At 35.0% G+C, this 27251-nt stretch overlaps 1 protein-coding gene across 1 annotated transcript in view; it reads left to right on the top strand.

Annotated features, from left to right (window-relative positions):
* The window catches only part of PKN2 (protein kinase N2), a 111091-nt gene that overhangs the window by 48930 nt on the left and 34910 nt on the right, over nt 1–27251 (top strand). Inside the window, exons 3-6 of the mRNA XM_087820567.1 lie at nt 9028–9182; nt 17582–17699; nt 18004–18149; nt 18239–18452. Coding sequence (XP_087676693.1) covers nt 9028–9182; nt 17582–17699; nt 18004–18149; nt 18239–18452 — 633 coding nt within the window. The remainder of the gene's footprint in view (nt 1–9027; nt 9183–17581; nt 17700–18003; nt 18150–18238; nt 18453–27251) is intronic.

Consider the following 27251-nt stretch of genomic DNA (forward strand, 5'->3'; position numbering starts at 1 on the left):
GTGTGTATATTTTCACTGGAACTTTTTCTCTGTGGGAATTCTTTTAAGTTTGGCTTTAAAGTGCCTTGTTTCAAAGAGGATGTGCATTTGTTTCTATAAGGTGCCTAGAAGCATTACTAACCTGAGGCTAGTTAAAATAAAATTTAAACTTAAGTTTTTTGGGGGAAGTCACATAGATAATATGATTTCCCGCCTCTAAACTGTATAAGAACAGTAGGAATTTTAAAAGAGTATCCATTCCTTCTACCCCCAGGCATCCAAAGCCAAAGGCAAGTCAAGAAATAATTTAGCCATTATAGATGGCACTGTTTGAGGTTCATGTCTTTAATTAGGTTTTTCCTGATCTGATTGCCCACTTTGTAAAGTTCTCATGCCTTTTCTTGGGCTCTTATTAAAATCCAAGCTTTACTCCACCAGGATGATGAGAACCTTGCGAGTCTCTGTATCAGAAAAGCAAAAGCATTGTCAGAAGCATAAAGCTACAGATGTCTAGTTATATTTAACCTGGGATTGGGTCAAATGCACTGTGCACTGCCTTGCCCCTAGCCCCTAAATGCAAGTGAGACTGAGAAACCTTGTGTGTGGTTTTTTGTTTTGTTTTCCCCCTTAACCTGCTTCTTGTTTTAAGCAAAAGAGGAAGACATTGAGTATAGGGTTTAAAGTTAGCTTATAGTGTCAGGCACTTAAAGTTTGCATTCTTCTACAACTCTTTAATGTTGTAGGTGTTTGTAGCACTTTGAGGTGTTTTGTAGCACTTTGGATTTTATTGGTAGTTGTAATGTTTTCTTTCGTTATTTTTGATGAAATAAGAGTTTCTTATGATGTTCACTATTTTACATAATTTTTAAACTTATTAACATATCTGTGTGTATCTATAGTAACATTCATTTTTCTTTTTTGATCACTTTTCTTGTCATATTTTATATTCAGTTCCCTTCACCAAAAAAATATGGTTTTTTTTGCTCTACTGATTCTTTTTTTTTGTGTTCTATTTTGTTAATCTCTGCCTTTTATCTTTTATTACTTTCTTCCTCTCATTCTTTGGAATCAGTTGGCTATTTTTTTTTTTAAAGGCTGCCAGTTTGTTTTTTAAACCTTAACAAGATAGATACTTAGCACTTTAGATTTATTCTTTTTTAATATATTTATTTGAAGTTTATGACTACCTTCTAAGTGTTGCTTTAACTGCATCACAAAAGTTTTGATATGTAAAATTAAATATTTTTATTGAAAAAATAATTGATATATAACTGTGTAAGTTTAAAGTGTTCAATATGATTATCACTGTAGCATTAGCCAACACCTCTGTCATGCCACATAATTATCATTTCTTTTTGGAGATGGGAACAATTAAGATCTAGTGTCTTAGTGACTTTGAAATTTATAATACAATATTGTTGTCTATAATCACTGTGCTTTGCATTAGCTTTCTAGGACTTATTTATCTACTGGTTCCCAGTTTGTATGCTTAAACAACATACCCCAATTCTCCCACCCTCCAGCCTTCGTTAACCACCTTTCTGCTCTGTTTTTACAAGATCTTGGCTTTTTTAGACATGTAAGAGATAATACAGTATTTGTCTTTCTCTGTCTGCCTTATTCACATAGTATAATGCCTTCAAGCTTTAACCATGTTGCAAATGGCAGAATTTTTCTTTCTTATTGCTAAGTAATATTTCATATTTTATGTGTGTGTACACATACTCACATACATACCACATCTTCTTTATTCATTCATTTGTTAAGGAATGCTTAAGTTGTTTTCATATCTTGGGTATTGTGAGTAACACCACACTAAACATGAGAGTGCATATATCTCTTTGACATCTTGTTTTTATGTCCCTTAGATATATACTCAGGAGTGGGACTGCTGGATCATACGGTAGTTCTACTTTTAACTTTTTTTAGGAACCTCCAATACTGTTTTCCATAATGGCTACACCAGTTTACATTTTCACCAATGTTATACAAGGGTTCCCTTATCTGTACAGTCTAGAAACAGTTGAAATCTCTTGATGATAGCCACTTAGTTCCTCTGCCCATTTTGTAATGAAATCATTGTATTTTTGGTACTGACTTGCATGAATTCTTTATATATTTTAGATATTAATCTCTTATCAGATAGATAATTTACAAATGCTTTTTTGCAATCTGTATGTTCCTTTTTAATTTTGTTGATTTTTTTTTGCTGTGAAGAAGCCTTTAAGTGTGATATAGAATGAGGTTATTTTTGCTTTTATTGCTTTTGGTGTCATATCCAAAAAAATTATTGCTGAAACCAAGGTTGAGAGCATCTTTCCTAAATTTGTTTCCAGTAATTATGGCATCAGGTTTTACTTTTATGTCTTTTATCCATCCTGAGTTACTAAGGTCTGTCTATTGCAAAATATTAAGGTGAGGAAGACTCCTCCCATGTCCCTTGGCCTATGGTGCTAGATATTTCAAATTGCACAAAGGCAGTTTTGTCCACAGATGGATATTTAATTCATTGTTTAAAGAGGGGGAACATCTTATGCTGTCATGCTATCACCTAAAATTTTAATTGTTCAGTTTGAAATATTTTCTCATTATCTTATGTCTTCGTCATCCTGTGAGGTACTTAAGTGTTTCTGGGTTATTAAACATATTAGGATTTTCTAGTTGCCTTTTATTGATTGATCGCTTGATTAATTGTGGTCCCTTGAAATTTGCTGAGATTTGTTTTATGCCCATATATAATGTATTTTTTAAAATATTCTGTGTGTGTTTAAAAATCATATATATTCTTCACTTGTTGGGTGTTATTCTTTTTATGTTTATAGGTTAAGCATTTAATTTTTATCTGCTTATGTTATTAATTATAAAAAACATTTCATGTTTAGTGGAATTGGAGTTGCTATATTCTTTTTAATTGTGCCAAGTTTTGCATTATTTTGTTTCAGCGTTATTCACCACAAAATAAATTTAGAATTGATATATCTTTCTGGTGAATTGAATCTTTTATCTTTATGAAATGACTTTTTTATCTCGAGTAATTTTTGTACCTCAAAGTATCTTTTGTCTTATTAATATAGTTTGGGGGTTGGGCTTATTGATTACATGAAATATCTTTTACTTTCAGCCTTTCTATATCACTATGTTTTAGATATATCTCTTGTAAATAGCATATAATTGGATTTTTTTCCATTTGTTTTTACAAAGTGTAAAGATTGTTTTTTACCTGGATCATTTATTATGTTTAAATAATTACTGATATATTTGGGTTCATAGTTAATATCTTATTTTGTGCTCCAGTGTTTCTCCTTCCCCTCTTTTTTTGCCATTTTCATAGTATTTTTGAATACCAGGCAATTACTTTGGAAATTTTGGTTAATTTTCACAGTACAGCATGCATATTTATTAAAGGTATAATGTTAATCACTGTTTTTACATGTCTCTGTTTACCCACTTCCTGACTTACATGTTTTTGCCTTAATTTTACCTCATTCTTGAAAGGTATTTTCACTGAGTTTACAGTATAAGCTTGGTACTTATATCCTTTAAGATAAAATGTATTCCACCCTCTTTTAGCTTTCATTGTTTTTAAACTCCTGCTGTCACTTTATCTTTATTTATTTTTTTTGCTGTCACTTTAAAAGTAGCTACTTTAAAGGCACGTTTTCTCTGGTTGCTCTTAAGATTTTCTTTTTGATTTTTTTGAAGTTTTACCATGATGTGTCTAGGTGTGGACACCCCACCCCCAAACAGATGGGTAACATCCCGATAAACCCATCATTAAGTTGGAAATATCCTAAGTCAAAAGTGCATTTAATACATCTAACCTACCAAACATCATAGCTTAGCCTCAAACATATTAGCCCACAGTTGGGAAAAATTATCTGACACAATGAATACAGTGTAGAATATCAGTTGTTTATCCTTATGATCACATGGCTAACTGGGAGCTGTGTCTTGCCACTGCTGCCCAGAATCATGAGAGTATCATACCACATATCACTAGCTAAGGAAAAGATCAAAATTCGAAGTATAGTTTCTACTGAGAACATATTGCTTTCATACCATCCATCATAAAGCCAAAAAGTCATAAATCAAACCATCATTAATTTGGAGATTGTATTTTTGCTTGGAGTTGATTGGATATCTTGAATCTATGGATTGGTTTCTTTTATATGCTCTGGAAAATTTGTAGTCATTATCTCATCACATACTCTCTTTGACTCACGATTTTTCTCTTCTGAAGCACAATAAGATATATTTGTTTTTCTTTTTGCCCTCTGTGTCTCTTAACCTCTTATCCCCCACCCTTGCTTTTTTTCTAGAGAGAGGAAGGGAGAGACAGACAGACAGACATCCATATGAGAGACAAACCAGTCGGTTGCTTCCTGCATGCACTCTGACCCACAACCTAGGCATGTGCCCTGACCGGGAATCAAACCCGCCACTTTTTGGCGTACAGGATGACACTCCAACCAACTGAGCCACATCGGCCCGGGCACTATCCCCTTCCTTTTCAAATGGACTTATTTTTCAGATTAATCTGCTATTTTTCTATTATATAATCTATTAAACTCTTCCATTAAAATAGTGAAGAATAAGTCCCAGCACTTAAGATACTTATAGGCTCAGAGGGAAAATAGACATGAAAATAAATCATTATAATATATTATACATAGTTCAATAAAAAGATGAAAATATACTTTGAAGACATATTAGAAAGGGTGCCTGATCAGATCAGGGGATGGTTAGAGGGTTCCTGAAGAAATAAGGCCAAAGATGTGTTAACAGTAATATGGAGGAAGTTAAGTGCATTGCATATTTCAGAGGTAGAGATTTCTTTTTTTAACTGAACATAGAATTTGACAAGAAATTAGTAATGGACAGTTAACTTAGAGCTAGTCAGCATAAGGCCTTTAGTGCCTAGTATGAAAGTGGGACTTTATTTGGGGCCTCTTTAATCGAGTATATAAATATTATATTAAAGCCTTTTTATTGAATTGGTGTAACATACATTTTAGAATTGTATGATAATATTTAGAAGGTTAAAAGTATGAACAATTATTGTAATATACCCCCTTCCCCATCCCACCCCAAACACTGGTTTGGTAATTATAGCAATAGATGGAGCAAATGGAAATCTGTCATTAGTCTTAATCATGAGCTATAGTTTCAAGTGGCAAAGTGTGTGCTTAAGAATAGATTTAACATTTGCTCTTATAATTTAAAGGCAGTTCTTAGAGTGGAAAAATAATTTCATCTTATAGAATTCTTTTAAATTGCTTGATTTGAATGAAGAGGACATTAATTGGGAGTTCTGGTTACCCCTCTTTTGAAATGTTTCACTATGAAGAAAAGTGTTTAACAAATATACTGGCAACCTTATATTTTATATGCTGTAACTAACCATACCTATAAGAAAGAAAACTGGAGAGAAGGAAAAGTAGGAGGTTAAAAGGGGAAATAGGTGAAATATGAGGAGAGCAGCAAAGTGGTTCTCTAATTTCTAAATGAGTAACAAGTGCTTTACAAAACAAGATATATCTAAGGTTAAATTTCGGCCTCTGTGCACACACTTTTGTGACCTTTGCAAATTACTTAACCTCTCTGAGCTTCTCAGGCTTTTTTATTTGTAAAATGAAGTTCTATTACAAACTGTTTTGAGTTCCTTTGAAGACTAAGTGAGCAGAAATACAGCTACTTAACTGAGCCCTGACATATAATTTTATTGAGCCCTAAACATTGGTCTAAGACTATACAGGCTTTATCTTCACAATAACCCCCAATTTGTGGCTGAGAAAACTACAACACAAAAATGTTAAGTATATGATCAAGACCACACCAGTAAGTAGCAGCCACAGGATTCTAACCAAGACATTTTGACCTTAAGAACCATTACCATTAATTGTATTTCTTATGTTCTTGTAATCCTCAGGACATACTTTTCCATAAAAAATGTTAGATATTATAATATTATTATAAATTCACAGACTATTAGAATCAATGTGCAAGAATTTCCTATATAGCATCTTTAACAGATTGCAATCTAGCTTCTATGTAAATGCTTCCGGAGACAAGGAATTTTATTAATATTAAGGCAGACTGTCTTAATATTTGTTATTGTTATATAACTCAAAATGTAAAGAATCTCTCTTTATCCTGTGATACAATTTTTGTCCTCACTACTTTTGCCCCTTGGTTCTATTTCTCTGCCCTATGGGAAAATAGTAAATGAACAGCTTTTTTAATAGACAGATGTTAAGTGTTTAGGCAAGAATTTCTCTTTCTCATCCTAGGCTAAACATCATCAACTATCCAACAACACATAGCCATACTATTTTCAATTGAGGGCTTCCTACTCTGTCTGAATACATTCCAGTTCTTTTAAAAAAAAAGTGCAAATTTTGTGTTATTTTGATTTCTTAACTGAGTCATCATTTATGTAAAAAGGGGGAAGAAAACTTGTTGAGAGATCTGAATACACTTAACTGTTCCGTCATTGCTACAACGTGCAGTTAATATATGAACTCAACAGAGATATACTTACACTTCCTACAGTGATTACTACTAAACAATGTTTATTGAATATTTACTGTGCACTATGCCCTTTTCTAAGCTCTTTACATATAACGTAATTAATTACAAGAATCATGTGAGATAGATGCTTTTTCACTATTTAACTGATGAGGAAATTGAGGCACAGTGCTGTTTGTTAAGTAACTTACCCCGTTTACATGGTTTGTACTGAATCTCAGCATCAACTGAGATTCGAACCTGGGCACTCTTTAACAACTATAGTACTGTATATATATGTATGTCTTGGCTGCTTTACAAAATACCATAGACTGGGTGACTTGAAAAACAGAAATTTATTTCTCAGAGTTCTAGAGGCTGGGAACTTCAAGATCAAGGTGCTAGCATGGTCAGAGTTCTGGTGACTGTCCTCTTCCTGGTTAGCATGTGGCATCTTCTCACTGTATCCTGACATGACAGAGAGAGACCACCCTCCCTCAATACCTAATTAGTTCCCAAAAGACTCACCTCCAAATACCATCACATTACAGCTTCAACATGTGAATTTTGGGGAACACAAACATTCTTTCCATAACAGTATGTTACGTAGTTCTTTTGTGAGCCTTTCTGAAATCTTAGCTACCATATATATCAGTTTTCTATAAGACTATGTCACTTAGAAAATCAACTTCTGGAGCAGCTCACTTGTAATTTGGGGAATTCAGTTAGAATAGAAACTTTCTTGATGAATTCCAGCTAATAACTGTGACTTTGCCTCTTTCCTAATGTGTAAAATGTGGATCACGTCTGTCTCAGAAGGTTATTTTAAGTATTAATATACATACATACACATACATATGGTTGTGTGTATATAATTAAACTGTCATATATGTAAGTTTGCCTACATACACACAGGTTAGTATAGTTGTTTACAAGGTTTTTAAATGGCAAAAGCCCCGTAGCACAGCAATTATTAAGGTAGGCTTTGGAATGGAACTCAATTAGTAGATGTTTGACCTAGAGCAAGTTTCTTAATCTCTCTGTGCCCTAGTTTTCTTTTCTGCAATATTGGTGTAATGTTCCTCATAGGCTGCACATGAGGATTAATGGATTTATAAGGCACTTAGATCAGGACTTTACATCTTGTAAAGTAGTATATTAATGATGAAATAATATTATATTACATCAGTATTTAGGGTAGCACCTGTATTTTTGTAAGTAATGAACAAATTGTGTTTGAATGTTTCTGAACTAGTGAATTTTTTTTAAAGGAGTATAAAATCAAATATGAAACATACTCATTCATTAAAATCAGTAAGTCTCATCGTCATTTATTGTAGAGGAGAGAATGAAACCCTGAAGCACAAAGGTTAAGTAACTTGCAGTTTAGACAGTTGTCCAGTGGTTACCAAGTTACTTATAACCAAACCACCAAATCAGGTCTGGTACCCTAGTCTGTCTGTCTTTTTCTTTTTTTTCCTCTTTTTTTTCTTTTCTCTTTTTCTTTTCTTTTCTTTTCTTTTCTTCTTTTCTTTCCTTTTCTTTTTTCTTTCCCCTCCCCTCCCCTCCCCTCCCCCTCCCCCTCCCCCTCCCCCTCTCCCCCCTCCCCCCTCCCTCCCTCCCTCCCTCCCTCCCTCCCTCCCTCCCTCCCTCCCTTCCTTCCTTCCTTCCTTCCTTCCTTCCTTCCTTCCTTCCTTCCTTCCTTCCTTCCTTCCTTCCTTCCTTCCTTCCTTCCTTCCTTCCTTCCTTTTTTCCTTCCTTCCTTTCTTTCAGCAAGGGACCTAGTGGGAATAAAACACAAAATAATGAACTTCAGTGTGAAGAATTTTAGTTACATGGTAGAACTATTGGAAGTGTTTCAACAATAATGGATTACCCAGAATAATTAGAGTTCTATTTAAAGTTTTTGTTTTAAAATAGAAGTACCACAAAATGCTTTATGAGAACCCATGGACTTGAATTTTTGGTCTTCCTACACCCCTCTACTATCAATGTGATATCAGTCATTATTCTTGAAATATTTTCCATTCTAGTGAACATCCTTCAAGTAGAAAACAAAATGGGAAGGCTCTTTATGTGTGTGCTTTGTTTATTACCAATTAATGCTAGCATTATATTAGAAGTCCCCTTGTTCTATTTACACAGAATTACTTCAGTGGAATTTGTATAATGTTTGAATATGCTTTGTTCTCAAACTAATTAGTTAGTGCGTAGGGAATTTAGTTTAATTGTTGAATAGACTAGTCAAATAGAATTGACTTAAAAATAATAGTGTTGGAAAAACTTTGGGCAGCAATCTAGCTGAATTCCAGTTTCAGCATAATCACTTCTACAGTGTCCCTGGCAGATGGTCATGCAACTCTACTTAAATACTTTCTTGGCTTGAACTTTTATATTATCTGGAAGCATAAGGAAATTCCATTTAGGTGACTTCAGGCTATCTCAAACCCTGTAATTCTTTGTTTTTTGAAAATGTTAACTTTGAATTTTAAGCAGTAATTGGTCCTAGCAAGTAATTTTTACGTGGTATTTAATTTACAGATTGCCCAAGGACTCCAGACACTCCCAGTAGTGACCCTCGTTGTTCTACTAGCAATAATAGATTGATGGCCTTACAAAAACAATTGGATATAGAGCTTAAAGTAAAACAAGGTGCAGAGAACATGATACAGATGTATTCAAATGGATCTTCAAAGGTAGGTACAATAAATGTAAGTGTATATAGTCAATTCTCTTTATTCGCAGATTCCATAAGTGAATTTAACTACCCAATAAAGTTTATTTTGTAACCCCGACAACAGTATTTGTGACACTTTCATAGTCATTCATGGACATGTACAGAGGAGCAATAAATATGAATTATTTGGTGTATATGTTCACAGCTAAGGTTGAACAAGGTGACACTCCGCCTTCTTGTAATCTCTTATATTGTAAACCAGAGATTTTCAACTGGTGTGCCACAAGAATTTATAAAACATGCAGTACCTGCCTATTTAGTCAGAGGCACTGACCTCTTTTCCCTTAGATTGTCAAATAAAAAGTGACAACAGCCAATATAACAATAGCTGTTTGGTGTGAATGAATAAAAATTATACCCTTTTTTTTGGTCATATTGGCAAAAAATATATTTTTGGCGTGCCGCTGAATTTTAGTAATTAGTTCATGTGTGCCAGGAGTGAAAACTGCTGCTTGTAAACAAGTACACTGTAAAACAAGTTGGAAACAAATGGTTTTAAAAATAGCTTTATTTCTGTCTAAACCAATCAAGAAATAATTTTGACTGTATGAGTAAAGGGTACACAGGAACTCTCCATTTTTTCAACTTTTCTGGAAACCATCTAAAATTATTCTAAAACAAAAAGATTACTTTAAAACATTTAGGCTCTAATGAGTTTTCCGTCACTACATACAGGTTTTAGAAAAGTACAAATGAAAAGGTAGGGCATTCTAGCATTAGTCATTGTTTGGACTAACCCTGTGGGCTCTTGGGGAATCTGGTACGGCATATACTCCTAACTGTGAATCAGGGTTGTAGGGAGCCGTTGTCACTAATGCAAATTTGTCCTTGTTACGAGGTACTGTGTGGAAGAGAAAATGTTGGGAACTACTGAAACAGATTATCATGAAGGCTCTTTCCAGTCTTAGGTTCTATACTAGTATAATTTCCAAACAGTCTTAGAAAGGTGGATTTTATCCACCTTTGTACTCTAAACTCACTTACTTCAAAGATTCTTTGCTCTGCAAATCAGTGTTTCTTCTGTATTTTAGTAGATACTTCTTAAGTAATTTCAGAGTGAAAGTTTAGGCGATTGTTTTGCTTATTTTGTTTTGAGTTTAGGAAGAATTTGAAATCGGGATGGGAGGAATCTTTGCTTGGAGCTATGCATCATACCCACCCACCCCAATGAAATGTGGGAAGATGTGGAAAAGAAAGAAATGTGTATATGTTTTAAATAAGTTTTTTTTTAATTTTTTTAATTTTTATATTAACTATCTTTTAAATTTATTTAAACTAAAAAAATAACATAGAGAAACAAACAAAAAAACAGTTTACCCATTTCTTCCACTCCCAGCCCTTCACCTCTGGCAATCAGCCATCTGTTCTCTATATCTTTGAGCTTATGGGCTCCCTCCCTCCCTCCCTCTCTCCCTTCCTCCCTCCCTCTCTCCCTTCCTCCCTTCCTTCATTTTTAGAATCCATAAATAAGAGAGATTATAAGATATTTACCTTTCTCTGTCTGACTTATTTTACTTAGCATAATGCCCTCAAGGTCCATTCATGTTGTTGAAAATGGCAAGATTTTATTCTTTTTTATGGCTGAATATTGTTCCATTGTATATATGGAATATACACAATATTTTTTCCCCATTTATCCATCAATAGACACTTAGGCTATTTCTATAGCTTGGCTATTGAAAATTCTGCAGTGAAATCTGAAAATTAGATTATATGCAGTATTTCAAAAGAATTTTAAAATTATTTTTAGAGAAATACATTTGTTTATACTTGATACATTACTTATGATATGATACTTGATAGCATATTATTTCACCAACTTTGAACATTTATTATAGGGTCATAGAGTTGGCTTTTCTGTGTAGTTATTTTTAGTATTGACCTTTTTTTGTTTGTTTCCTATCTTTATCAATGTTATTTTGGACTTCTTTTTAATGCAAATACTGTGTTTTTGGAACTGTGAATGCAACATATAATATGGAGTGTTATAAAATTAATATAACCCAGCTACCACCCTCTGGAATAAGGTTTTTTAATTTAGGGTTGATGGATTAGATTGAGAGATTAATGAACCTTTTGAGGTTATAGGAGAAGTAAGTGTGTATGTTGATAGATGGATGAATGAGAGGGCCATCAATTTCACAGAATTCTCAACGTGGCCTGTAAATTCCTTCTCCCCCCCCGCCAATAGGGCAGATTTACGAACATATTAAAAGTAAAACAAATAGATAACTTACGATAACCACGGGTCCAAAATGAACAGGGCTTTGAGAAATTAGCTAAAACAGATCATTTTCCAGTAGCTTTTATTTTTAATAAGAAGGTTTATTTATTTAGGAATGGCTCAAGTGTAGGCCAAAGCACAGTAACAGTTTTTGTAGTTTCTGAGGTGGGCCTCCTGGCTATTGCTGTCTAGATTTGCTCTTAACTGTCCTTTGTTTTTCATCTTTAAACCTCTCAAAGGGTCATAGTATATATCCTTATGAGATCAGGGACAATTGTAACTTGAAATTATATGAAGTATTAATTTGATTTATTCATTAAGGCCCCACTGATACCTCTTATGCTTGGCTATGGAGTATGAATGTAATAAAGATAGTGCTTTACACACAGTATGTGATGTATAGATATCCTGCTTTCAAGAAACCCACTATCTGAAAAGGAGATACCACCTATGAATAATTACAATATATAATAGTGGTATGTACAAGTTACTTTAAAGCATCACTTTAGTCAATGCCCCTGACTAAATAGTCAGGTATAGTATGTTTTAAAAATTCTTGTGGCACACTGGCTGAAAATTGCTGGTTTACAGTATAAAAGATTACACAAGAAGGCGGAGTGTCACTCTGTTCATCTGTCAGAAGAAATCATTAAAGTGTTAGTATAAGATTATAAGTATGATTTGGAGTTTTAAGAAGGAATTACTTTCTGGAGATGGTGATCTGGGTAAACCCAGTATGTACAGGGTAAGGAACTGTGGGATACCATGGCTTGTTCTGAGAAATGGAAGTGCTTTCATATGGCTATAGCAGAGGCTCTCAACATATTTCTTATCCAGCATATCTGAGGGTAGGTGGAATGTACTTGTAATAGTAACAGTCATCAGCTCTGGCAGTCATTGTCAATGAAAGGCCATGCCCTTATGGGAGAATAAACCTGAATCTCTCCACAAAGGCACATTTTATTTCAGTAAAGTCCCCAAACTAGACTTTTTATTTTGTTCTCCACTGGTAGAGCTTTCAGTGTGAGGTGTAATGAGAGGTGTAGCATAATTGAAAGACAAACCAGATTACAAAGTACTTGGTACAAAATTAAGCAGTTGAGATTCTCTTATAAGATATGTGGAGCTGCTGAAAGACTTTTGACCGAGAAAATACATGATCAGATTTCAAGTTTAGAAAGTTCACATCCATCTTCTTCAGACTTGAAGAATTAATTAGAGAAGGTCAGGTCTACAGGCAGTAAGTTTAAGTAGGCTTTTGTAGTAGTCCAGGTTAAACATGCTTCATCCCTCGTGTAACAGCAATGGAAGCAAAGAAGACAGGGTCAGAGCTATTTGGGCAGAATAAACATGGTGTCTGGATATAAGGAAGAAGGCAGAGTCAGTAATGATTCTTAGATTGGTTATGTGGACTGACTAGTGAATGGTGGTGCCCTCCCCAACAGTGGTAGTTCACGACGGGAAGCAAACCTAGAGACATGGAGGATTAATTCAATTTGGCGGTAAACAGGCATCTCTAGAATTCTGGTTATTGAATTCTGTGACAAAATTATTACCAGTACATCTTATAGCCAGAATTGTTCTTTTGAAAGCTAAGTCAGAGATCTTTACATTCCTGTTCAAAACCCTTGAAGGACTTCCTAGCATGCTTAGAATAAAATCCAGAGTCCTGGCTGTGACTCTGGAAGTTCATATGTGATTTACTCCTCGCTGCCTTCTGATCTTTTCTTCTAAAACTTTTCATTCTCTCTCCTTACACTCTAGCTATATTGGCTTCTTTGGATATCTTGAACATATCAAGCATGCTTTTACCTTAGGGCCTTTGTATTTACTGTGTCTCTGTCTAGATTATCTCTTTTCCCAAGAAGTTTCATGGCTTTTTCTCTCTCCCTTCATTACAGTCTCTGCTCAGATGCTACCTCTTTAGCAAGCTCTATACAACTATCCTATGCAAAACAGCAACCCCCACCTCTCCTTATCCCTGTCACTGCATTACCTCTACCTGAGGTTATAATTTACACATTTTTTTTATCTGTTATCAACAGAATGTAAATTTCATGTCTCTAAGTAGCACCCATTGGTTTTCAGAATAATTGCAGAGGTCTCGATAAGGCATATTGAAGAGATGTTTCCCATTCATATAGTCAGATGACAGACCAAGCTATTTATTAAAATTTGAGGTTCTTTCTAGCCTCTATCACATTTTTAAAATATGCTCCCAAGTCTTCTCATACTTCTTTCTCATTTGAAAATACCTGACCATCCATCCAGGCTTCCTTCTCCCTAATCTTCGCATATTTCAATCCTATCTATATTAATAGCCCATAAAACTTCTTTCTGGATTCCGCCAGCTAAAATCGACCCTATCTGCCCCAGCCGGCTCATTTGGTTGGAGCGTCGTCCAGTACACTAAAAAAAATTGCGGGTTCAATTCCCGGTCATGGCACATACCTAGGTTTCAGTTTTGATTCTCCCACCTGGGGAGTGTATGGGAGACAACCGATTGGTGTTTCTCTCTTTCTCTCAAATCAATAAATATGTCCTCAGGTGAGGATGAAAAAGAAAAAAAAAATTTATCATATCTTCCTTTGAATTTTTCTTTTGCTACTTTTAACATTCTGATACATATAATAGTTATCTATATCTATTCAGTCAAACTATAACTTTTATAGGGTAGCATCTCAACTGATTAATCTGATGAATTTCTGGATGTGACCACATTTAATACACGTAAAGTAAACCATAAATATGTGATGGCAAAATAAAGATAGTATTGGTTTATTTATTTATTTTTGAAAGCTGTGTGTGATGTAGTTTATGGCTTGCAAAACAGAAATAGTTTTTTGCCCAGCCGGGCGTGGCTCAGAGGTTGAGGGTCGACCTAGGATCCAGGCGATCGGGGTTTGATTCCTGGTCAGGGCACATGCCCAGGTTGTGGGCTCGATCAATGGCTCTCTCATCATTGATATTTCTGTCTCTCTCTCCCCATCCTTTCCTCTCTCTGAAATCAATAAAGAGATATTTTTTTAAAAAATAGTTTTTTATAAATTGAAAAATATTGTATTTGAAGATATGAAATTTATCTTTTTATTTATAATTGTAAAATAATGCACATTGAAAATATAACTGTCAAGCATCGTAAAGTGCTAATTAAAATTAAGTAACTATTAGGTTGAAACATATGAAATTACTTTTCAAAATCAGTCAGATATTCGCATTTTCATATGGTTCAACCTAACTTATGTAAAAATCTTCCCAAAATCTTAGTGTAAAAGCCAGTAAGCCAGTATTTCTCTAATACATAAACAAGTTCATGTACTTTGGACCAACCTAATCTCTTACCTTGAACATATTAGGTGCTCAATAAAAAATAAAGTGAATGCCTGAAAGCATAAAGCTGACAATAAAAATTCATTGAATGCCTGAAAGCATAAGACCTGACGTGTAGTAACTGTAAATTGCTTGTGACAGGTAATACCCAATGTCAGTTTTAAATGCTTTCATCATACTTCGACATCTGTGCAGATCTTCAGAAATCTGTGTGGGAAAATTCAGTTACTTTTAAAATGAAATACAAATGCTCTTCTTGCATGTTGAATTGAAATAGTTAAGAAAGTAGTATTTCCAAAAAAGTAAGTGACAGGACTGTTATCTTCTCACAAAGTGATAAAATAATAATAGATTAGTTAAAAAGTACTTTTACATCAGAACTTGATTAAAATAAAATAACCATGCTTTTTTATTGCTCTAAAAGAGAACATTTTCACACTAGTCATGTGGTAGGCAATATAATTTTAGTTTATCTAATGCATACAAAAGCTATATATTTTAGAATGGTATTTCCATTTACATAATTTCTTCAAGAAACCTGAAGCTTGTAAAAGATAGGTAACTAACCCAAATTTACGAATATAGTAAGATCTGGGCCTAAGTCTATCTGATTGCAAAACATATTTGTCCCAATAAATTAGGAGCTTTGGGATACTAAGTTTTTCTCTTACTCTAATCTGATCTCAAAGAAAAGTTATTTCAAATCTTCAGTTTGTCTGATGTTCCTAATACTGGATAGGAGGAGGAATTAAAGTAAGAGAAAGGTATTTTCATTTTAAATTTGGAAGGTGAGTAGGTGTATTAATAAAAGCATATATAAGCCATAGACAAACACCAAAGTCAAGATAGTATCCTTACTGGAAAGCATAACTAACAAATATTCTGTGTGCGTGTATACTTCTTCATGGTAGAAATTAATATTTAAGGGACTTAGTAAACTATTTCAGTGTATTTCCTTGGTGTGAAATCTAAATATTAATAAAGAAAATCCAACTAGAAGTTTTTTCTTAAATGACTGACCTTGGGAGCAGGAAAGAAATAGAAGGAAAATTTATAAATTTGCTAATTGCTTTTTCCTCCACTGTGTACCAACCTAGTTTGGTGTCTAACATAATATACTTCAGCTTACTTTCTTTTTTTCTTCGTGTAATAGCAATGTTGTCTCTCCCACCACCTATATCTTCATCCTGCCTTTTATAGTATACGGTGTGTATGTCATAGTATATTGTGCATGTGTTTGATTTATTGAAATGATGCTGTATCTGATGCTTGTCTCTTAGCTTCCAGTCTTGAGTCTCCTGGACAATATAGGTTGATTGTATGCTATTTTATTTCCAAAGTAATACTAACTCCCTTATTGATAAAAGTAGAGATGCTTAGATAATATACAAAAATTGGCCTTTCCTGTGAAATAAGTGCCTCCTAACTTATGCTCAGATATATTTACCATTTCTGTTTTATGTAAATTGTAGCCTACTAGACTTTTGACAGCTAATGTAACTGTCTAAACAGGAGGTAGCATTAACTTCTATCACTTGTTTCATATGAAACTTCTGAAAAAAATTTCCTGTATTAGTTTTCTGTGGCTGCTGTAACAACTTACTACAGATTTAATGGCTTAAAACAACACAAATATTTTATGTTACAACTTTGAAATTGAGAATTCTGAAGTGGATCTCACTGGGCTGAAATCAAGGTAGTGACAGAGATGTGTTCTCTTCTGGAAGATAGGGGAGAATTTTCTTGTTCTTTCCAGCTTCTAGAGGCTGCCCACATTCACATTCCTTGGTTCATGCCCTTCTTCCTCTGGCTTTGAAGCCAACAATAGCGGGTTCAGTTCTTCTCACCTACCTCCTCATCTGCCTTCTTCTTCCACACTTAAGAACCGTTTTCATTACATTGGGCCCATCTGGACAATCCATGATAATCTCTTTATTTTGAGATTGGGTGATTAACAACCTAATTCTATCTGCTATCTTAATTCCCCTTTTGCCATCTAAGGTAAGATATTTATAAGGTCCCAGGATATGGACACCTATCGGTGGGTTATTATTTTGCCTACAACACTGCTTAAAATGGTAAGCTTTTTGTGATTCTCTGTCAGTAATATTCAGTGTTAGAACTAAACTGAGCTACAACACAATAATGCTATTTTACTTTCAGTATCTTTCTTGAAGTCTTTAGAGATGACTAGCTTATTCACTATAATTTCCGCCCTAGCTGTACAGAGAAGGTCTCATTTTTTGACATTGGAGAATTTCTAGGGACCTTTCTCATTGTCCCCAGTGGTGACAAATGCTGTTTCCTATTTATCAGAATTTAAAGGAACACAAATACTACCTATGATTAGCTATTTTTAAAATGTGCCAACATATGTGAAGTTCCATTTAAATTTAATGTAATGGGAGAGGAAGAAAGTTTTAGAAAATTTCAGGCTTAGTCTCTGAGATAGTCCACAAACCGCACTTCTGAGTATGAGAGTTACTGAACACGGTATATGAAAAGTCTCTGTATTTTGTGTAAAGCAAAGAAAGAAAATTACAAATGTGAATTTGGATTTTTTAAAAACAGTACTAGACTTGCTTTCTCTCAAATTGTCTTGACTAATGGAGTTGTTTTTCTCTTTTATCACCATATCTGCCTGATGGCTTTTTAAATAAATGTATCAACAAGTACATATATTATAGTGCTGACAGTGTTCTTCTCACTCTTCTTTTTCACTTTCTGATATCATTTGATCTTATTTAGAATCTGTGAAAATGTTTGTCTCTATCTGCTTACCTTTTCAAACTTATTTTTAATAGGATCGGAAACTCCATGGCACAGCTCAGCAACTACTCCAGGACAGCAAGACAAAAATAGAAGTGATACGAATGCAGATTCTTCAGGCAGTCCAGACCAATGAATTGGCATTTGATAATGGTGATGGAATAGAGATAAATTGTCATTTTTCTTATTATGGGCAATATGATGCTAAATAATTTTATGTAAGACAGACATGGTGGTTTAAAATTGAGGAGGAGGTGGCATTATTTTTTTTATCTTAAGTTTTTAATCTTGAGTTTTGATCTAAAAAAGGCTCTCTATCTCAACATTGTATCTATTAATCAGTGTTTTAAGTACTGTTCTTTTAATGTAAGAATTCATTTTTTATTGATAAGTTTTAATGACTACATATTAGAAAGTGAAGTAAATGGTTCAATTAAGTTTTTTTTGTCTCCTCTAGCAAAACCTGTCATAAGTCCTCTTGAACTTCGGATGGAAGAATTAAGGCACCATTTTAGGATAGAGTTTGCAGTAGCAGAAGGTGCAAAGAATGTAATGAAATTACTTGGCTCAGGAAAAGTAACAGACAGAAAAGCACTTTCAGAAGTAATTTTAAATAAATTTTAACTTAATAAATATATTACTCAAAGAATGTAGTTATATAAGTGAAAACAATTGTCTTTTCCCTGTCCAAGGCTCAAGCAAGATTTAATGAATCAAGTCAGAAGTTGGACCTTTTAAAGTATTCATTAGAGCAAAGATTAAATGAACTTCCCAAGAATCATCCCAAAAGCAGTATCATTATTGAAGAGCTTTCACTTGTTGCCTCACCAACACTAAGTCCACGTCAAAGTATGATATCTACACAAAATCAATATAGCACACTATCCAAACCAGCAGCACTAACAGGTATGTAGCATATATCTTCTGATAATTTTACTACATCTGGTCCTGATTTAATAAATGAATAAAAAACTGCACAGATTTTTTTAAATATTGTGGTAAGATACACATAACATAAATTATTTTAACCGTTTAAAAATATACAATTCAGAGGTGTTTAGTATATTTCAAATGTTGTGTAACTATCACCACTATCTAGTTACAGAGCATTTTCATAACCCCAGAAGGAAACCACATACACATTAGGTTGTCACTTCCCATTGTGTTTTCCCTCTCAGCTCCTGGCAACCGCTGTTGGCTTTTGTTTCCGTAGATTTGTCTATTCTGGATATGTCCTTTAAACAAAGTTGTATCAGTTGTGGCCTTTTCTCTGGCTTCTTTCATTTAGTGTACTGTTTTTAAGGTTTGTGCTTGTAGCATGTATCAGTACTTTATTTCTTTTGATGGCTAAATAATTTCCATTGTATGGGTTTATACCAGATTGTATTTTATTTATTCATCAGTTGATTAATGTTGAGGTTGTTTCCACCTTTTGACTATTGTGAATAGTGTTGCTTTGAACATTTGTGTACAGGTTTTTGTTTGAACACCTGTTTTCATTTATTTTGGATATATTCCTAGGAACACCAGGTCATATGGTAATTTTATGTTTATAATTTTGAGGAACTGTCCAATTATTTTCCACAGTGGCTGCATCATTTTATGTCTCAGCAGCAATGTATGAAGGTTTCAATTTCTTTACATCCTCACCAACTTTTTTTTATTGACATATCGTAGTAAGTTTATTACTGAAAGTGGATAGTGAGGTCTCCTTTCAGTTGCGTGTTTGCTTCATATGATTTCAGGCTCTGCTGTTAAGTGTGCATAAGTTTATAATTTTTATATTGATAGATTTGTTCTACTTTATCAAAATCACATTTCCTCTTTGTTTCCTTTAACAATTTCAGTTTAAATTCTATTTTGTCTATATTGGCATAGCTACCCCAGTTCTCTTTCAGTTACTATTTCATTAAATTTTTTTTCTTTTTTTTTTTTTACCTTTTCACTTTCATTCTGTGTCTTTGGATCTAAAAATGTCTCTTTTAGACAGCATATAATTGGATCATGTTTCTTTTGATCTATTCGGCCAATCTCTTCCTTTTATGTGAATAGTTTAATCCGTGTATGTTTGAGGTAATTACTAATTACTAATAAGGTACAATTCTGATGCTAACTACACAGTTAGGTCAGATTTCGTAAGTTAAAAACACATTCCCCCACAAGACTACACTCATTTCAGGGACAAGCTGCAAGCTTGGAGTTTCCTCAACCCCCCTCACTTCTGATCAACTGGCTACAAATTCTAGGGTTCCCTCTACCACCTCAGGCTCAATAGTTTTGTAGAAAAATTCACAGAACTCAGGAAAGCTCTATCTTTACAATTCCAGTTTTCTTAGAAAGGACAGTCAAAAAAAAAAAAGGTACATAGGAAGAGTTCTGGGAGGGTCCCAGGTGCAAAGCTTTCTTGTCCTCAGCACGTATCTCTCTCTCAGCCTATCATTTTCTGTCAGAAACCAGGAATCTCACTTTAGCTGTAAGTATCCAGAGTTTTTATTGTGGCTTCATCCCTCTCTGAAGGTCAGGTGGTCAGGCGAATCTGTGGCTCAAAGCACCAGTGCTCTAATCATACGGTTGGTCTTCCCAATGCAGCCAGCCCCCCATCCTGAACCTGGTCACTTTGTGATAATAAACTTACATGTGGTTTGAGGGGTTCATCATGAATACAATACCACCAGGAAAATTACAAGGGTTTAGAGGCCTTCCCAGGAACTAGGGACAAAAACCAGCCAAATTCTTTATTATACAGCAAGCAGGCTTACTTCTGTCATTTTGTGATTTTTTTTCTTACAGGTCCTGATATTTTTTTCTGAATTTCTCTCATACTGCTTTTTTTTTAATGTTTGAATTTTCCTAGTTTACCTTTTAAATTCCCTTTTTTCCTGTATATTTTCAAGTTTATTTCTTAGTGGTTACCATGGAGATTACAGTTATCATCATAAATTTATAACAATCTTGTTTGAATTGATAGCAATTTATCTTCAGTAGCCTATAAAAATTCTGATCCTATACAGCTGTCTCCCTTTCTTTATATTGTTGTCACAGATTATGTCTTTATATAGTGGGTCCATTAGCATAGATTATAATTATTGTATTAATGCATTTGTCTTTGAAGTCATAAAGGAAAGAGAATGAGCTAACAAACCGAAAATATAGTAATACTGGATTTTATATTTACCTATGAAGTTAGTTTTACTGGTGGTGTTTTTTCTGATTTTAAGTTACTGTCCAGTGTCCTTTCATTTTAATCTGAATGACTTAACATTTTTTGTGGGTAGGTTTACTCATGAAAAACTCCCTTAACTTTTGTTTATCTGAGAATCCCTTATTTTCTTAATTTTTGATGGAAAGTCTTGCCAAATGTAGAATTCTTAGTTGGTAAGTTCTTTTTTCTTTTAGCACTTTAGTAATGGCATATCAATTCCTTCCAACCTTTATGCTTTCTAATGAAATATAGGCTTTTAATCTTATTGAGAATTTCTTGTGATGAGTTGCTTCTCTCTTACTACTTTCAGGATTCCCCTTTGTCTTTGTTTTTATACAGTTTGATTGTAATATTTTTCAAAATGAGTATCTCTTTTGAGTTTATCCTACTTGGATTTTTTGAGCTTCTTCATGTGTAGATTCATGTCTTTCATCAGATTTGGGAAATTTTCAGCCATAATTTCTTCACATATTCTTTCTGTGACCTTCTCTTCTCTACTTCTGAGACTTCCATAATGTGTATGTTTGTATTTTTGTTGTTGTAAATCCTCATCTGAGGATATTTTTTCCATTGATTTTTAGAGAGAGTGGAAGGAAGGGGGGAGGGGGAGGGGGAGGGGAGAGAGAGAAACACTGGTGTGAGAGAGACACGTCAGTTGGTAGCCTCCTGCATGTGTGGCCCCCCCGGGCCAGGGATCAAACCTGCAACCCAGGTACATACCCTTGACTGGGAATCGAACCCGTGACCCTTTGGTTCCCAGGCTGATGTTCTAACCATTCGGCAACACCAGCCAGAGTGTATATGCATTTTTTTATTTTTATTTTTTTAAATCTTTATTGATTTCAGAGAGAGAGAGAGTTGAAACATCAATGATGAGAGAGTTGTCATTGATCAGCTGCCTCCTGCATGCCCTGTGCTGGAGATTGAGCCCACAACCTGGTCATGTGCCCTGACCGGAAATTGAACCACGATCTCCTGAATCCTCCTGAGTTGATGCTCAACTGTTGAGCCACTCACAGCCAGGCATGTTCATATTCTTGATGTTATCCCAGAGGTTGCTTAGTCTCTGTTCCCCTTTTTTATATTTTTTATTTTGGCAACAACAAATGTTTATTGACGTACATTTTGGGAGCCCAGAGACCTGATGTAAACAAAAACAAGCATCAGCTATCATGTGTATCAGAAATTACAAACGTGAGACAAACATCAGGAATAAGAGTCTTCCCACCAAGTTTTCATGAGCCTAGTCCATAAACATGAATCATGTCTCTCTGGTTTGAATCATCAAGATCTCTCCCAAAAACTTGACTTTAGCAGAGCTCTAAAGGAAGCTCTCATAAAGACCCTTAAGGTAATTACATCAGGCATCAAATGGGTTAGGTCAGTTGTCAACCATTTTAATTCCATTAAGTTTTACCTCCTATTTTTTTGTGGGTTTTTAAAATTGTTTTAATTAGCACATACATCTAGTATTGTTATGTCTTATTGACCAGTGTACGCTATCGTCATAAATATTTCCTTTTTATTTTCTAAAATACTCTTCAACTTGCAGTTTACTTTGTTTTTAGTAGAGCCATACCATCCTTCTCATGTGTAAAGTAACTGAATATTTTCCACTTTTATTTTCAACCTGTTTGCTTTTTTTATTTAAAGTGAAATGTTTTATATATATCAAATAGGTGACTCTTCTTTTTATCTACCCTGAAAATATAATTGAAGTTATTAGTATACTATCTATCTATCTATGTATTTTAAACATCTTTAGTTACATAGTTGTCCCTCTTTTCCATGGGAGATTGGTGATTGGTTCTAAGACACACTGCAGATACCAGAAACCTGCAGATGTTCAAGTCCCTTAAATAAAATGGTGTAGTATTTGCATAAAACCTCCAGATGCAGAGCCAACTGTATACATAAACTGCACATATTTGATGTGTACAGTTTGAAAGCTTTTAACGTAACAACCCCCAGAAGGTTCAGTGTACTCTTTATAAACCTTCCTTTTACTCTTATTTTGATTTAGTTCTACAGTCTTGATGTTTGAATAGCACGTGCTCTTTTTTCTGTGTTTATTCTTTCTTGACCTTTGTAGTTGTTATTGAAACAAATACAACTGTGATTCTATTTCATCTCTCATATAGTCTTTTAGTTATGCTTTTGTGTGTGTGTATGTGTTTATTGCTTGATTTAGAGATTTAGATATGCATATTGAACTTAATATCATCTGTGATTACAACATACTCTCTTACCTCCAAATCAGTTTAAGAATTTTATGAAGAAATATTTGCAAATCCATACCACCCTTTTGTGTTCTTGTTGTAATACATTTTTCTTACACATATGCCTTAATAGTCTACATCCTTGAGCATTGGTTTTACTTTAAAGAGCTAAGAATAAGGACATAGTTTACTTTTTTCAGAGTATTTTTTCTTAGAAAACAAAACAAAACATTGCCTTTATATTTAGTGACCCTTTATTCTTTTCTTCTGTTGTACTTGAGATTTTCTGTTATAATTTCCCTTTAGCCCATAAAATTTCTTTTAGTATTTATTGTATGAAGATGTGCTAGCATCTGATTCTTTCACTTTTTTTCCTGTATTATTATCAGTGGATATAGAAATGTGTTTTTATTTCAAAATGTGATTTTTTGATTTTTCTTTGAAAATGTGATTTAATTCTGGCTTCCATATTTCTATTATGAGAAGTCAGCTGTAATTGTTATCAATGTTTCTCTTCATGTAATGTCCCTCAGACCCCAGCTGCTTTAATACTGTAGAATTATGTTTACTTTAATTTTTTTTCCTTTCTGCTCCTAAGACTGGATGCTTTCAAGTTACCCATCTTAAAGTTTGCTGATTCTTCTGCCTGCTCAAATCTGTTATTGAACCTCTCTAGTAAACTTTTTTGTTGTTGTTGTTAATCCTTACCCGAGGATAATTTTTCCATTGATTTTTTTTTTTTTTTTTTTAAGAGAGTGGAAGCGGGGGATGGGAGAGAAACATTGATGTTAGAGAAACACATTGGTTGCTTCTCATAGGGTTGGGGATTTAACCTGCAACCCAGGTATGTGTCCTTGACCAGGAATCAAACCCACAGCTCTTCAGTGCACAGGTCAAAGCTCTTAACCATTGAACCGCACTACCTAGGGCTCCCTAGTAAGCTTTTAAAATTTCAGTTATTGTACTTTCAGCTCCAGAATTTCTATCTGGGTCTTACTTATAAATTCTACATATTTATTAACATTATTTGTTGGAACATCATTCTTCTTTTTTTCCTTTTTTTTTTTTTTTTTTTTTTTAGGTCTTTGGCTATCTGTAAGACAGCTGATATAAAGTCTTTGTCTAATAAATCCAATGTCTTAGCTTCCTGAGGGACAGTTGCAGTTAATTTCTGCTTATCTTGTGGACCAACCATACTTCCTTATTTTTATGCTTACCTCATAGTTGTTTTTTTTTAAAAAGTGCATATTATGAATATTATAATGAGTTAACTAGTTTAAGGCAGAGGAATAGGGAAATACTGAGCTCACTTCCTCCCATAATCACATTAAAATTACAACTGAACTACAGAGTAGCCCATCATTGATAACCACCTGCAGTCTAGCTCAACAGAAGTTCTGTAAGAATACATAGAAAAAGCCACATTGAAACTGGTAGGAGGGGCAGACACACCCAGAAAGGGCTGATCTTACAATTGTATGTAGCATTTAAAAATCAGGAGGGATATCTTTGCTGTGGAGGTGCCCCTTGAGGAGTGAGAGTTCCCAGTCTCATACCAGGCTCCCCAGCCCAGAGTTCCAATGGTGGGAAGAGAAGTCCCCGTAACTTCTGGCTGTGAAAACCACAGGAGATTGTGGCTTAGTGAGATGGAGGGCTGCTGGAGTACCAAGCATTCTTAAAGGGCTTGTGCATGGGCTTATTTGCTGACTGACTCACTCACTGTAAGCTCCAACACTGGGGCAGCAGCTCAAAGGTGCCAGGAACATAAGAGAGGAGCTGATTTATCTGGCTTCAGGGTAAGGGCTAGAAGGGCAGTTTTCTGCTGGACAGAAGTACTATCAGAAGCCATTGTTCCTTTGTTGAGCACTCCCCCCACCGAACCCTGCATGCTCAGGTGAGAGCAATATCTGAGTGTCCATCAGCCTAGCTAGCACCATTCTCTCTGTCCTGGTGATTCCATGAAACCCTCCCTAACCCAACTTGCTGGCCCACCCAAGCCTCTTCCAGTGGCTTTTCCATACAAATGGCCTCTCTTGGCTCATGTTGCAGACTTTCCTAAAATCTCTCAGAGTTTCACAAATCCCAAACATTCAGCATCTGGCCCCGGTATACTCTGTACCTCTTGCTCAGCAGCCCCAAACTTGGTACTAACAGCAGTCAGTCTCACTTCACAGCTTAGCCTCTCCTGGGTACCTCCAAGCCCTGCACAATTGGCAACCATTTGCAGATTACTTTGTAGCTCATACCAACTGGCTCCACGCAGAGCAAAAGCAGTGGCTGACCTTGGCCTGCAACAGAGTTCCTTTCATGAGGCCCCAAAACCAACATACCCCAGTGGCCAGCTTCAGAGCACAACCCAACCACTTCCACAAATGCCTCACCCAAAGGGCATACTCAACAGGCACCAGAACCCTGCTAAAGCGAACCCTGTTTGTGAGATCAGCCGCTGCACAACAGCTCCTCCACTGTAGTCACTCCTCACAATCAACCACCTGAGGGTCAGTCCCTCTTATTGATATGCCAACAGCAGTCAAGGCTCAACTGCAGTAGGAGAGCACACACAATTTACAATCCACACGAGGGACACTCCTGGAGCACCTGACTCAAGTGATCAGAGAGACTGTTCCATTGGTCCCCACAGGACACCTACTGCATAAGGCCACTCTACCAAGACCAGGAGATGTAGCAACTTAACCTAATACATAGAAGCAGGCACAGGGGGGCAGCCAAAATGAAGAGATAAAGAAACATGTCCCAAATGAAAGAACAGAATAAAATTCCAAAAGAAGAAATGAAGTGGAGACAAGCAATTTACCAGTTCTAGAGTTCAAAACACTGGTTATAAGGATGTTTAGTGATCTCCGTGAGAACTTCAACAAAGAGATGGGAATCATAAAGATGGAGAATGGAAACATAAAAAGAACGGTCAGGAATGAAGAATACAGTAACTGAAATGAATACTTCAGAGGGAATTAACAGTAAGCTTAGATGAAGCAGAGGATCAAATCAGCAATTTGGAAGAGACGGTAGCATAAAACAACCAATCAAAACACAAAAAGAAAAAAGATTTTTTTAAAAATGAGGATAGTTTAAGGGGCCTCTGGGACAACATCAAGTGTACCAACATTCGCATCAAAGGGATACCAGAAGGAGAAGATGGAGAGCAAGGAATTGGAAACCTATTTGAAGAATTAATGACAGGACACTTGCCCAACCTGGCAAAGAAAATATATCTACAAGCCCAGGAAGTGTAGAGAGTACCAAACAAGATGAACCCAAAGATTAAAATGGCAAAGTTGGCAGTTTTCAATCCAATTCCAAAGTTTGAGTGGGTGTACATTGCCCAACAGATGCACACATTCCATTAAGAAGTAATCATGGTTATTTAAGGATGAAATAAGGTTACTTTTTTTCCCCAAGCTATGTGTATTGTTTTTTATTTAGTTATTAATTTGTTACAATATTCTATGAAGTAGAACTGTATCTAGGTGAATCTTTCAGGAGCACAGTGAAAAACTTGAGACACTAGGTTACCAGGAATTGAGAAAGCTTGGGAATCTCTTGTGTAAAACCTCCATTTTATTTAAAATGTTTTAAATATTTATTGCTAAAGTGTTTTATCTTTCTAGCTACATCTTCTATAACTCCTACCATGAAACTTCGGTCACAATAAAACTAGTTTGTGCACAGTGCCTGTTTAATGCCTTTGCCTTATTATCCATCTTTTTATTGTATTTTTTAAAATCAAAACTGGTATATAGACCTATGAAGAATAAAGACCTATAATCTGCCTACATGTAATCCAAGCCCCTAGCACAGGACACTTTATACATACAGGGTGGGGCAAAAGGAGATTTACAGTTTGTATGGAAAATAATACAATAATTAATAAATAATACAAAAATAAACTCTGCTTCACTTACACACAACTGTAAACCTGTTTTTGCCCCACCCTGTACATGCAGCAGATACAGTAGTCCCTTCTTATCTGAGGGGGATACTTCCAAGACCCCCAGTGGATATCTGAATCCACAGATAGAACTGAACCCCATATATACTGTTTTTCCTATACATACATACCTATGATAAAGTATAATTTATAAATTAGGCACAGTAAGAGATTAACAATAGTGATATTAAAATAGAATAGTTATAATAATGTAATAAAAGTTTTGTGAATGGTCTCTCTCACCTTTCTTCTTGTGATGATGTTAGATAATAAAATGCCAGACCTGTTCCTGAATGTGTATAACCGTCCCCTACTTGGCAATAAATGCCTTAGTG

This window comes from Miniopterus natalensis, chromosome 9 (assembly GCF_054644295.1).
Source record: "Miniopterus natalensis isolate mMinNat1 chromosome 9, mMinNat1.hap1, whole genome shotgun sequence".
NCBI lineage: Eukaryota > Metazoa > Chordata > Mammalia > Chiroptera > Miniopteridae > Miniopterus > Miniopterus natalensis.